The sequence below is a fragment of the Oreochromis aureus genome, linkage group 7, assembly GCF_013358895.1.
Source record: "Oreochromis aureus strain Israel breed Guangdong linkage group 7, ZZ_aureus, whole genome shotgun sequence".
Taxonomy (NCBI): domain Eukaryota; kingdom Metazoa; phylum Chordata; class Actinopteri; order Cichliformes; family Cichlidae; genus Oreochromis; species Oreochromis aureus.
The window spans coordinates 10,687,640-10,700,653 of record NC_052948.1 but is presented as its reverse complement, the minus strand read 5'-3'; the positions used below and the strand labels follow the sequence as shown (position 1 = coordinate 10,700,653).

The 13,014-nt window shown below is 42.3% G+C and overlaps 2 protein-coding genes across 2 annotated transcripts; one reads left to right on the top strand and one right to left on the bottom strand.

Moving 5' to 3' along the window:
• Positions 1 to 1,722: 1,722 nt before the first annotated feature.
• lmf2a (lipase maturation factor 2a) lies at positions 1,723 to 7,461 on the top strand. The gene is made up of 14 exons (XM_031731190.2): positions 1,723 to 2,058; positions 2,757 to 3,010; positions 3,092 to 3,120; positions 3,294 to 3,487; positions 3,628 to 3,806; positions 3,962 to 4,106; positions 4,262 to 4,390; positions 4,474 to 4,579; positions 4,673 to 4,769; positions 4,854 to 5,036; positions 5,140 to 5,308; positions 5,622 to 5,733; positions 5,948 to 6,056; positions 6,515 to 7,461. Exons 1-14 carry the CDS (start codon positions 1,965 to 1,967, stop codon positions 6,899 to 6,901), a joined length of 2,187 nt encoding a protein of 728 aa, XP_031587050.1. The 5' UTR covers positions 1,723 to 1,964; the 3' UTR covers positions 6,902 to 7,461.
• Positions 6,942 to 10,968, bottom strand: miox (myo-inositol oxygenase). The gene is made up of 10 exons (XM_031731251.2): positions 10,843 to 10,968; positions 10,662 to 10,742; positions 10,017 to 10,097; positions 9,387 to 9,549; positions 9,228 to 9,295; positions 8,911 to 9,020; positions 8,570 to 8,637; positions 8,408 to 8,457; positions 7,893 to 8,005; positions 6,942 to 7,815 (listed from the first exon to the last, which is right to left on the bottom strand). Exons 1-10 carry the CDS (start codon positions 10,858 to 10,860, stop codon positions 7,707 to 7,709), a joined length of 861 nt encoding a protein of 286 aa, XP_031587111.1. The 5' UTR covers positions 10,861 to 10,968; the 3' UTR covers positions 6,942 to 7,706.
• Positions 10,969 to 13,014: the final 2,046 nt, after the last annotated feature.

The window sequence follows — 13,014 nt, the reverse complement described above, 5'->3', positions numbered from 1 at the left end:
CTGTGCGGGGTGATGGAGCACCTCTTCAACCTGAGCCTGAGGCTGGGAAGAGTCCCACAGCTCTGGAAAACTTCCTGTGTTGTTCCAGTGCCAAAGACTTCACGCCCCAAGGACCTCAACAGCTACAGGCCGGTGGCTCTGACATCCCACCTGATGAAGACCCTGGAGCGGCTGGTCCTGGCTCAGCTTCGGCGCCTTGTGAGCTCATCACTGGACCCACTTCAGTTTGCCTACCAGCCTGGCATTGGAGCGGATGATGCTGTCATTCACCTCCTACATTGTTCCCTCGCTCACCTGGAGACCGCTGGGAGCACTGTGAGAATCATGTTCTTTGATTTCTCCAGTGCCTTCAACACTATTCTTCCCTCGGTTCTGAAGGACAAGCTGGAGAACTCTGGAGTGGACCATCACCTCACTACCTGGATTTTGGACTACCTCACCGACCGACCACAGTATGTGAGGACTCAGGGCTGTGTGTGTCGGACAGGGTCGCCTCATGGCCCCACAGGGAGCAGTTCTGGCTCCGTTCCTCTTCACCATCTACACTGCAGACTTCTCCCACAACTCCACCCAGTGCTTCCTGCAGAAGTTCTCTGATGACTCTGCAATAGTCGGCCTCATCACTGATGGGGACGACAAGGAGTACAGAGGACTGACTCAAGACTTTGTGGACTGGTGCCAGCTGAACTACCTCCAGATCAATGCCAGTAAAACCAAGGAGCTGGTGGTAGACTTCCGCAGGCACAAACATCCTCCACTGCAACCACTGAACATCCAAGGTATGGACATCGAGGCTGTGGACAGCTACAGGTACCTTGGTGTTCATCTGAACAACAAACTGGACTGGACTCATAACTCAGACACCCTCTACAGGAAAGGGCAGAGCAGACTGTATCTGCTGCGGAGACTCAGGTCGTTTGGAGTAGAGGGCCCACTCCTGAAGACCTTCTATGACTCTGTGGTGGCCTCAGCCATCTTTTACGGTGTGGTCTGCTGGGGTGGCAGCATCTCTGCTGGGGACAGGAAGAGACTGAACAGGCTGATCCGAAGGGCCAGCTCTGTTCTAGGATGCCCTCTGGACCCAGTGCAGGTGGTGAGTGACAGGAGAATGGTGGCTAAGCTGTCATCCCTGATGGACAACATCTCCCACCCCATGCATGAGACTGTGACAGCACTGAGCAGCTCCTTCAGTGGGAGACTGCGGCACCACGGTGTGGGGACGGAGAGATTTCGCAGGTCTTTCCTCCCCACTGCTGTCAGACTCCACAACAAAGACTTTAACTGATCAAACACACACATGTGCAATAACACTAAGTGCAATAATCTTCCTGGCATTGTTGTATTTTTTACTCAGTTGTATATAGCATTTGTATTCTATTTTTATCTTATTGTATATTTTATTCTATTTTATTCTACTGTATATAGTATTTTATTTTATTCTATTCTGTACAGTTGTGTACTGTATTTATTCTTATTTTATTTTATTCTAATTTTTGCTTCATAACTTTTGCACTGTCCACTTCCTGCTGTGACAAAACAAATTTCCCACATGTGGGACTAATAAAGGTTATCTTATCTTATCTTATCTTATCTTAGAATAAACGTGAGGTATCCCTCGAAATAAGTGATGAAAAATATCAGCTTTATGAAAATATAAAAAATAAATGTATACGACATTGTTTTGTTCTTGTAAAATGTATTTTATTAATTATGATCTGATCGTCAGAAACAAACCAATCCTTAAGTCGGGTTTCAGCTAGAGAAATCTAAATTCCCGCGTACCATTAACGCACCACACCATTCAAGCTACCTACAGCGACGCCTAGCGACCATTCGGGTGAATTTAGCATGCACAGCTCGTTTCTACGTGTCCCCCAGCTACGTGAAATCCCGCTCCCAGCTTCCACAGGAGTAGCAGCGATAGGTGAAGGGGGGTAAAAAAGCAGAACGGGAGTCGGTCAAACATGGGGGAAATTGTCCTGCCACGGCGCATGTTCCTCTGGTGCATGGCGGTCATCTACTTGACTGCTTTTGTTTCCCTCTACGTGCAGATACCAGGTGAGCGTCTCAACTCTGCAGCCCAAGAAGCGGCTAGCTGACTTCCCTTAATGGTATGTGTTAGCCTGTTAGCTGGGAACTTGGCGCTTCCTGTGTGTGTTCCTCTGCTTTCCACGCCGTTAGACGTGGTGAAGAACCGCCTGGAAGTTTCTTCATCCCGGGCACGGTCAGCCTGCAACTGGGCCAAATTTACAAGCAATCTGTTGTAAAAATGACATACGGTGGCATTTTGAGCCACAGCACACCCGAACTATGTTTTTAATGGTGGCGTAATGGGTATCTTTGCAGCCCAGTTAAATTAAAAAAAAAAAAAAAAAAGTTTCCTCCGCCCATATTTGAAAGGAAATGTGTTGGGGCTATTTTTAATTAAGTCGCAATGGCAACATGACTTTCCATTGCAAAGGTTACTACTGTTGATTTTCGTTAATTTTTAAGACATAGTACATACATTTGCAACATTGTTAAAGTTTTTAAACTTGTTAATAACTGGTGGTTATAATAAAATATTTTCATTCATTTTACTTATAGAACTCCATCACATGTGCTTGACCAGTGTTGTTATTTTTTGATTCCACCCACCAGATCACCAGATTATAATGATTCAGATTATAGTCTCCAGCACTGAGAAGTAAAATTCATTAAAAAGACTAACATAATGAATGCACTGCTCACCACCAGCATAATGTGTTTGTGTGCAGGTCTGTATGGAAATGAGGGGCTGCTCCCTGCACGCTGGCAGCTGCGATACAGCGGAAAGCCTCTGGTGGAGCAGCTGCTCTCCTCTCCCACGCTGTTGTGGCTGGGACCTCGGCTTGGCCTGGACACTCACACTGCCATGGAGCTGCTGTGTCTCATCGGGGCGGCGCTGAGCCTCGCTGCCACGCTGGTGGAGGCTTTTCGAGACAGTGTGGTGTTCTTCTGCCTCTGGGTCTTGTACCTGTCTATGTATGAGGTGAGTTTGCACAATGGTAATGCGCTCTTCTGTTTTTTCCTGTCACAGTATTTCTCACTAAACTTTTTTTGTCTGTTACAGGTAGGCCAGGTTTTCCTCTACTTCCAGTGGTGAGTGCTATGCCGTTTATTTTTTTCCTGAATACCACACAGCTTCTAAAACAACAGCTGCTTGAAGGAGATCATTTTATCAGTGTGCTGCAAGGTCTCTGCTGCTGTGCAGCACTGTTGTAGATGCCCTTTCTTACTACTCTCTCCTCTTGCCTTGATTGCTTACTTTTCAGGGACAACCTGCTCCTAGAGACGGGGTTCCTCTGTATCCTTGTTGCTCCCCTGACTTTAATCAGAGGGTCACGAGGGGTCAGAGAGCATGATCGTGTCACCTTCTGGCTTATTCGCTGGCTGCTCTTCAGACTCATGTTTGCATCTGGGGTGGTGAAGCTAACCTCACGTTGTCCCACCTGGTGGGGCCTTACAGGTACGTATGAGTGACTGTATGGATGCCATTTATGCTGTCTTTACACAGTGAGGCAGTGCTGTCATGTGTTTTGTTCATTTCATTCTGTCATTTTCCTCCATCTGATTACTCTCTCCCTCTTTTCGCTGTGTGTTGAGCAGCTCTCACGTATCACTACGAGACTCAGTGTATCCCAACCCCTCTGGCCTGGTTTGCCCACCAGTTGCCGGTGTGGTGGCAGAAGCTGAGCGTGGTGGGAGCCTTCGTTATCGAGATCGCTGTTCCGTTCCTGTTCTTCAGTCCACTGCGGAGGCTCCGACTTGGAGCTTTTTACTTACAGGTGAAAAGAAATTCATGTTTGTGCTTTAGTTTCACCTGCAGTATTATCAACTTCAGTGTTGGCTCTAAAATGCAGATTAACATAGTCTTTTTTCTTCATATCTATCTTTGTATGTAATGTGTTTGGAAATCGGTCTGTTTTCTCTCCTTGAGTAGGTGCTGCTTCAAGTCCTCATCATTTTGTCTGGCAACTACAACTTCTTCAACCTGCTGACTGTGACCCTCTGTCTGTCACTTCTGGATGATCGCCATGTCTATTTCTGGCTGCGCAAGGCATACAAGACTGATAACGGGAATGATGGTATGAAACTGAACATTGCACAGCTGTAGCCCAGGCTAAGGTGTAGCTGTTTGTCATGAAGAGTGCACATTTTGTTTTATCTCAACTTCCTTCAGACTAAAAGAAATATTGAGCACAAACTTTGCTCTCTCTCTCTCTTTCTCTGCTATATTTAGACTCAAAGCTGTGGTCGTGGCTGTGTTACCTGCTGGAGCTGGTGGTCTGGGCTCTGGTGATTGTTGGAACAGTCATCTCCTTTGACCTGCAGCTGGATACAGTTAAGAAAGGCATCTCCTCGCGGACGGGTGAGTGTTTTTGTTTTTTTTTCTTTTTATGTAACCAATTTTGCTTCTCTTTTTTCATGTTTTTTTTAAAATGTCCTTGGCAGCATTTACATACCATCAGTTTAACCTGTTTCTGAAAACCGTCACTATTCCCTGTATCTGGATCGGTGTTCTCTCACTTACCTGGGAGATGGTTACCTCTCTCTTCAGGTAAGATTGACCTATAAATGGTTGTGATGTGTTGCTTGTTGAGCAGTTGCCTTTTAGATGTTGTGCAACTTAACGTCTAACCTTTATTTCTAGGTGTGCGTGTGTCTCTGGTTTCTTTAAGAGGTTTTGGGGAACGGTCCAGTGGACGGTGTTCGCGGGGGCTGCAGCTTCAATGTTCGCTGTCAGTCTGGTGAGTTCTGTTGGAAACATGGGAACTGATAAAGCTGGTGGGCCGAATAAACGATCAGCTGTAAATCACCTGATTCTCTTTCAGGTGCCGTTTACCTTCATAGAGTACGATTCCAACTCCAGGTTGTGGCCAGGAGTGCGGCAAGCCTATGAGATGGTTGATCGCTATCAGGTAGTCAACTCGTACGGCTTGTTCAGGAGGATGACCGGAGTTGGCGGGCGACCCGAGGTTGTCATTGAGGGAAGCAGTGATGGGGTCACATGGACGGTGAGAACTTAAACAAGATCTAAATCTCTCTAATTTGTAAATTTAGAACTTTACTTTCCTGTATTAACTTATTTTTTTTATTTAAATCTTTATTTCTTTATAGGAGATTGAGTTCATGTATAAGCCAGGTAATCTAAGCGCATCTCCTCCTGTGCTGACACCCCATCAGCCCAGGCTGGACTGGCAAATGTGGTTTGCTGCTCTTGGGCCCAATACGCAATCTCCATGGTTCACCAGCCTGATGTACAGACTGCTGCAAGGAAAAAGAGACGGTATGAACACGTAGAGCGGAGAGCTGCATTTTCCTTGTGCAGCTGCTTAATGGGAAGTTCAGTTAATCAAATGAGGGGGAAAAAAATCCCATGCTGTTTGTTTATACGGTTTTAATTGAAAGCCACATTTTATGGTATTTTCAAAGGTGGTGCAATCAAAGGAAAAAGTAGCAGGAGGCAAATAAAAATCCACCAGAGATCCATGTTACAAGTTTTGTGTTCTACCTGAACCTTGAGTTACACTATTCTACAGGGCTCAATTGCTTTGGTCAGGAACAAACAGTTCTCTTAAAGTTCGCTTTGTGTTCTGCAGTTATTGAGCTGATCCAGTCGGATGTATCCCAGTATCCATTTCACCAGCAGCCGCCTGCCTACCTGCGAGCTCACCGCTACAGATACTGGTTTACCGAATCAAAGGCTGACGGGTCAGTGCTCTCTGGTTCTCCTCATGCTTCATTGTGTTTGCATGCATTGAAGAAAGAGAGTGCACTCTGGAAACATTTCACAGCTTGATTTATTCCTTTATTTCATTTTCTGGTGTTTTTAAAAAAAAAAGTGACTTTAGACATGCATGCTAAATTTAATGCAGGTTTACTTATTTTATCCTAAAACTAGACCTCACTGACTCTTTGTTTGCAGCTCTTTCCCAGAGCGCTGGTGGAGGAGGGTCTATGATGAGGAGTTCTACCCCATAGTGCATCTGGGAAACAGTTTCCTAGAGGGCATGCTCAACCAATATGGACTTAAGGTAAGTCTTGAAAATGCTTTCCTGTATTCGGAGAGCTTAATGTTTGCTCCTGATTAGATTTAGACGTCTGGATAGTTGTTCCACAGAACCAGATTTTTATTTGTTTGAAACCCTCCCTGGGACAAACAAGGCAGACCAGTTAGAAGAGAAAAGAGGAACCACTGTACACCAGTGTGTCATTCTTTTCAGATGAATTGTAGAGAATATTACAAGTGGTCAGAAGTGTGGGGGAGGGTGAAAATGAGATGCGGCAGTTCTATTTTCCTGCATGAATTAAAATGATGATAGAAGACTACATGTCCATGACACATGCCCTTCAGTTTCATAACTGCAGTGTGAAAACAAAACTAACATGATTGAATGCTGATGTGATGTAATAAAAACACAAGCCTTAGTGTTCCAGCTCAAAAGATCCAGTGTTAGCGCCACCGTTGATCCACACTGATTTCTGTTTGTAGGACAAGTCGCCTCCGCGCCGTTTGTCCAACACCACTGTTGCCCAAGCGGTGAGGTGGGTGCGCTCTCAGGTCAGAGGCGTCCCTGTGCCCACACTTATCTGGACCCTGATTGCCTGCAGTGCCACCTTCTGTCTAGTTCAGGGATTGCGACATAAAAACAAAGACGTAGAGAAGCCTTCAGACGCTCACAAGGCCACAGCAACCGATCGTACAGAAAATGCGGCCGACGGCTCTTCTTCAGACCATCATGAGAAGTCTGATGAACAGCAGGCAGATGAGGAGGATGACAAAGAAGCAGACAGTGAAGATGAGGTGGAAGAGGAGGGAGAAGAGGAGAACGAAGTTGATGAAGAAGATGAGGACGAAGAAAGGATAGAAAAAAGATGAGGGCCTTGAAAATGTGCAGGTAATCCATCGTAGACTGTTATCACGTCTGCCTTTATAAAATGTTACCAAGATGACCAAAGAAGATGTTTTCTGTATTTTTGTGTTTCCCGATCAGCCACTCATTAACAACATGCCTGCCTTGTTTCACCGACACTTCACTGCACCACACCGTACCTCTCTGTATTTCTGCTTCATCACTTTGCAGAAGGTTTTTAAACATTTTAATGCCTTCCTTGTCAGCTCTGACATATACTGCTGAACATCTGGAGAAACCCAGTTAAAAACAAACAAACAAATCATGTAGAATGAAACGATGATGTGGTTTGTGTAGCGTTGACGCTACTGTTTGGCACCGTTTGTCTCCTGCCTGTGTTGTTTGCGTCTTGCTGTATGTACAGAACTAAATCACACAAGCACTTTTCCCCTTTTCTACAAACATATGTGTGTTTTGGGTTTTTTTTTTGTTTTTTTTTTTAAGATTTCAAATAAAACACATGGAACACTGTAGTGTTTTGAAAATTTTTTATATATGTAACAGTACAATAAAAGAGAAATTTTGATTTGTACATGCTTTATTGTATAAAATAGGCATTATTATAATGATTAGTATGCACAACATAAGATTGATTTATTCAGTAAAAACTAAACTATATACAGAAAGACACCAAGTCCAGCTATAGTGTTATTATAAAGCTATACATTTAGTCAGAGTGTCACAGTATAGGTATGTAAAATCATTCCACTAGCCGATTTCTAACAGTGTTGCTGTTGATTTTTCTTTTTTAAATGTTCCTTTTGGTCCGTTTTACCACTGCAGTACTCCAGGACAGTACTTGTCGATCAGAGACTGGTAGTACACCTTCAGGTTGTTGACGTCAGGCAGATCAGTGGTTTTTGTGTACAGGTCAAATTTGCTGTAGATGAATCAAAGTTAAGTCCTGGGTACAAGACTTGACTGAACACATTTTACATGGGTGTTTAAGATACTCACTTGAACTCTTTGACCCAGGGCAGCATCTTCAAGTCCTTATCGTTGCACAGGTGCATGTAATCTCCATGGGAGTGCCAGGGGTAGAAGGAATGGAAGCGAATCATGTATAAGCCCTGGAGGGAGACACAAATTAGAGGTGTCTCCAGTCACTGTACGCATGGAAAAAAAACAACTTTACTTTTTCCACTATAATCGGGATTTATCCACTAATTCTTCTATTCTACCCCTTTTGTTCTGATGCCTAATCTTTGACCTTTACTCTGGTCGTGTTGGAGTTGCAATCAGTCTTTCCCCACAAATTAATCCAATTGAATGTTTGGTTCTTAAACCTGCTGAAATCTACCCTGGTTCTCAAAGAGCGCCAAGCAGAACTGGCACCATGTCAGAGGAAAAGAGGAATTAGTGTTTGAGCTGTTCATTCAGAGCCAAGACTTTCCTGTTGCCTATCATTTTTGTGCCAACTGTAAAGCTAATTGCCCCTCGATAAAAACAATTTAAGGTAATAATTAACTCACCTCCTCTGGGATGGGGCACTTGTTGAACTTCGTAACTCTGTAGAGATACTCTGAAGACAAGAATGCAAGGGTGTAGATCACAGTGTAATAGATAAATGTTCTTCTATAGCAGTAGAATTTTTTTAATAATTTAAGTCATGCGTGGCTGATGATGCCTCTTACCATCGTGGCCCCAGGACATGAGGACATTGTCAAGGCCACAGTTTGGTTCGTAGATCCCAAACTCAGTGCTAAAGGGGGAAAAAACATAACAGGATCAACTCCCCACACTTTTAATAATTATACTACAATTTACTGTCAGCAGTCATAAATCTACAAGGAGCAGATTTTCAATAGAACAAGTAAAAAAATATTTTTGGTCAGCTGATTAACACCGACTGTGGACTGAACAGATGCAGATGTGTGTTTATGTGTCCACTGAGCGGTTTGCTCTCTATTTTCTCGTCTGTAAAATATGTGCAATTATTTGGTGAAATTTGCAGAGTTAACGTAAGAATACCAACTTGTATTTTGGATTATTTTCATCTGGATTTTTGAGGAAGGTGTTGTCTCTGAACACAATGGAGTTTTGAAATTTGCAGCCAACGGGGAAAGTGTCTCCCACTACAGCCCACTGCAGTACACAAAGACACAGGCAGTTACCTTAGAAACCTATTAAAATTAAACATGAAGCAAATGGGATTCATATAGTAATAATAACAATAACGAGTAATAAACTGAATGAATACAACTGTGTTAAAACTTCAGTTTGAGGAAAAGCAGCTCTGAAAACTTTGGGAATGATGAATCTGCTGTGCCAGCTTTACTTATCTTTACCTACCTGCGGTTCATCCCAGAGAGCCATGATCTTTCCGACATCATGGATCAGACCAACCAGCTGGAACCATTCTGAGAGGTACAGTAAGTAGAAGATATTTACTCTTTAGCATGAGCGTATCCACAGTCTTGGTGCATTTCTGTTTCTCTCTCTGCACCTTACCTTTGTCTGGGTGTTCTTGGCGGATGCCTTCAGCAGTCTGGAAAGCGTGGAAGGAGTTGGGGAAGTCCACATCAGGATCAGACTCATCCACAAGCTGGTCTAGAGACATGATGGCATCCATCATCCCCATCCGGGTGTGGTTACAACCGTTCCATTCAGTGTGCTGCATAAATATTAGACGGTTAAATAACTCCAAGAGGTGTGTGAAAAAAGCTCTGGTGAACAGATAGAAGTGATGCTACTCAGCAGTTAACACTAATGTTCTGCCATTTATAATAAAGCAAAAGCACATCATGTTGTCAAATATATGACAATATATTCAAAGTATAACTTGTGAGGAGAATTAGGTTAAGAAAACAATGTTAAGGCCAGAGACGGGTCTGTGATTCTGACCTCTTTCTTTTTTGTTTGCTCAGTCTGAGTCAAGTTTGCTCATCCAGAGGCAAAAGAGGTTGCACAAGTTCAGCGTGATTGACCGAAAGCTGCCATTCATGAATCTGTATAACTGATCATGCCACATAGTTACAGATCTTATTTTTAATATCCAGGTCTCTTTTTAAAATATTCTCTTCAAACAAGTTTGTGGTCAAAATTTCACTCGCTGTGTTATTTTTCTTCTAATTTTCTGACCTTTTGGTTTACAAACTCCACTGTTTGATTGGTGTGCATGAGGCTGTACGTGTTGAAGACACGGTCAATTAGGCTTCCGCTCTGAAAACACAAAAACAATTTTCAGCAACAGATTCTCAAAAGCACCATGTGTCATATTTTATGCTTGAATTTTTTAGAGCATATCCAGCTAACTGTACCTCACTCCTGCAATTTCTGTATTAATGTTGGAACTTAGATCAGACCATCAAATCAATGAGCTTCTCAGAAAATCTGCATTAGACTGTGATGTATGATTAGTTAAAAATCTGAGCAGATATGCAGAACTGTGCCGGTCTCTGCTGGTAAAAACTCAACTATCTTTCAATGAGTTGACCCCACTGTGGAAGCTTAAACTCGGTGTATGACCAGATCTGCTGTTACAGATCTGGTCTTTAAAATTGATGAAATTCACCAGAAGTCAGACTCTATTGAGCAGAAAATAAGAACCTGAACTCCCCTTGTGGTCAACCTTGGGTTAGTATTAGGCACATTTTAATATTTTGCATAAGTTTTGGATCACTCTGAAGCTTAGCTTTTTTAACTTAAATCCAGTTATGTCTGCCTGTAATTATAACCTCAATTTTTTCCTTCAGCTCATAAATTAAGCGTATGTTTTTGAATTACCTCAAAGTTTCTGTAGTCTTCCTTGTCTTTCGCCTTACCCGTCTCCAAATTTGGCCGATATGCCAGAGACAGGTCTGGACCCTTTGAGCAGTAAAAAAACATTTTCAGATTTTACAAAGGCATGCAGCAACTCTGCATCTCTTTCAAATGAATGGTGTGAATGAGCAAAAATTACACTTACAATGTTGATGATCCTCATGGCTCTCAGCAGCTATTGTGTTGTGATGGGTTGTGATGCGTCAATCCTCTGGTTGTCAGTGCCTGCCCGCCTGCCTGCCCATATATATCCTCCGTGTTCAAACTGTAATCTTTTTGACGTGTATTGTGGGCTAGGTTTACAGCAATGTCCTGTCACACTTTAACCAAATTTTATGTAATGGGGTACCCTGTGTTGCACGTTGGCCTTGTTTGTGTGTTTTTGTATGTCAGAGTGTCTGTCCGTTCCAGGAAGAGCTTTTCAGTGATCAGCAGATTGCATGTTTGGGCTTATGTAGAATGACTCATTACTTCTTTTCACAGTTAACTTGTTGTTTTTTATGATTATCGGAAAAAAAACTTTTTACATATATGTAGATCTGTTTTTAATACTATGTATGCATTATATGCAGTAGATTTGTCATATTTACATGTCTGCGAACTATATCACAAACTATTTAAACAGCAAAACAATTCTGCTTTCTTGTAATCTATGGGTACTGGTCCTCATGAAGGCAGGCTCTGACTTGGGGTTTTTCAGTATCAACTGTCCTGTCTTCCAAGTATCAGCTGGTTCAAATGCAGATTAACAGAGGTAAAGTTGACAAAGATGTCCAAACAAGCGTCAGTCCGTGACCCAGTTCTTCTATTTTTTTATCGATTGCTGTCTGTCACATAAACCAAATGCCTGCCTCTTTACCAGGTCACAAGGTGAACATTGCAAAGACTGAATAGACGGCAGGAAAACCTTCATATTTTTCCGCTTTGCCGTGATGAGATATTTGGAATTGAATTTTGATTTACAGGCTTTACCTTCCCTCGGAGAGGACACAGAGTACAACAGATATTTACATTTTATGTGTTAATAATACTGTACGGCATAAAAGAAAACCATTTTTGGGCATCATTTTTTGGACACAAACAAGATAACTTCTCAGAAAAGCTTAAATTTTTCTAGTTCTGATTTGCGTTTAAGGGGTGTATCTGGGGGTGGTGGAGGCTTGGCCCACTCTTAAATCTCATTGGCCACATTAAATGCCTCCCAAAACTGTTGAGAAACAACAGCCTGCATGCGATCAAGCATGCCATCACATTTTTATTCTTATTGTTTTTAAACTGGGGGAACTTAAAGAATTGGCACATTTGATGTAAATGTTGCAAACCATGGGGGTTATTATACATGTGTAAAATATGTTTTACATCTAAAGCTGTTTGTGGCTGTAGAGGGAGCTGGGTCAGGTCTGGTAGCCTCATTAGCCACCGCCTCTGCGTGAATGTGCATGTAAGTCACACTTACCTTTTAGGAATGGACAAAAAAAAGTGTTTCATAGTGAAAGCATAAAGCACACAACATGGATATGAAAAGGATGAACTGATGCTGGTTTGTAACTTTACTTCATTTGTATAATATTGTCAGTATAATACAGCATGAAATGTTCACAAAAAACTTCACACTCACACCTCACTCTGCTGTCGACAGGTGAAATAACTATAAATGTTTTATTTAACATCAGTGTTAAAAGAAAACAGCACAATGGTTTACAAAAGGACACTTGCATCTTTAAATGGAGCGTATATGAAAACAAAGATTTAGTAAAGTGTGATATTTACAGCAAAACTGACCCATTAAATTAAAGTTAAATAACACACCTTTAAAATTCAAGTCATATTGAATGTAAAGGATAATAAAGTGCTTTCATGCATTCCTAATAATAGCCTGTGTGAACTACCGAAATGGGATTTATAATGAGCTGACGTGCACACAGAGAGAAAAGAATTAAAAAAAACTATAAAGCTTAAAAAATGATGGTCTAAATTCACTGGCATGCTTAATCTGCGCTGGTGAAAGGCAAAACACTGTAAGGCCTTATAAATGATCAATTAAGGTTCAAACTGATGCAGAGAATACGGAGTGCAGCTGTCCTCTGGTTTAATAGAGTCGAGACCTGGTACTGTTGGTGTCTGTTAAGTGTACAGACAGATTACGGATTAGGGTTAGTGGTTATTTTGGCTGATCATATGCACTGTGGGTTTTTGGGTGAAGGGTTAATTGGGTTTGATTGGGGGTTATTCTTGGGTTCTGTCTGCACTGAAGCAGAGAGGGATAAATGTGCTTTCAAGACACATGGTGGATTAACACTGAGCTCAGGTAAGTTAA

What these genes read in the sequence shown, in the direction of transcription:
- lmf2a (XM_031731190.2), top strand. Translation starts at nt 1,965, where the DNA reads ATGGGGGAAATTGTCCTGCCACGGCGCATGTTCCTCTGGTGCATGGCG. An exon ending in CCTCTACGTGCAGATACCAG is followed by an intron (nt 2,059 to 2,756) that starts GTGAGCGTCTCA and finishes GTTTGTGTGCAG; the next exon opens with GTCTGTATGGAAATGAGGGG. An exon ending in CACCTGGTGGGGCCTTACAG is followed by an intron (nt 3,488 to 3,627) that starts GTACGTATGAGT and finishes TGTGTTGAGCAG; the next exon opens with CTCTCACGTATCACTACGAG.
- miox (XM_031731251.2), bottom strand. An exon ending in CATGTCCTGGGGCCACGATG is followed by an intron (nt 8,458 to 8,569) that starts GTAAGAGGCATC and finishes TCTTGTCTTCAG; the next exon opens with AGTATCTCTACAGAGTTACG. An exon ending in CCCTGGGTCAAAGAGTTCAA is followed by an intron (nt 7,816 to 7,892) that starts GTGAGTATCTTA and finishes ATTCATCTACAG; the next exon opens with CAAATTTGACCTGTACACAA.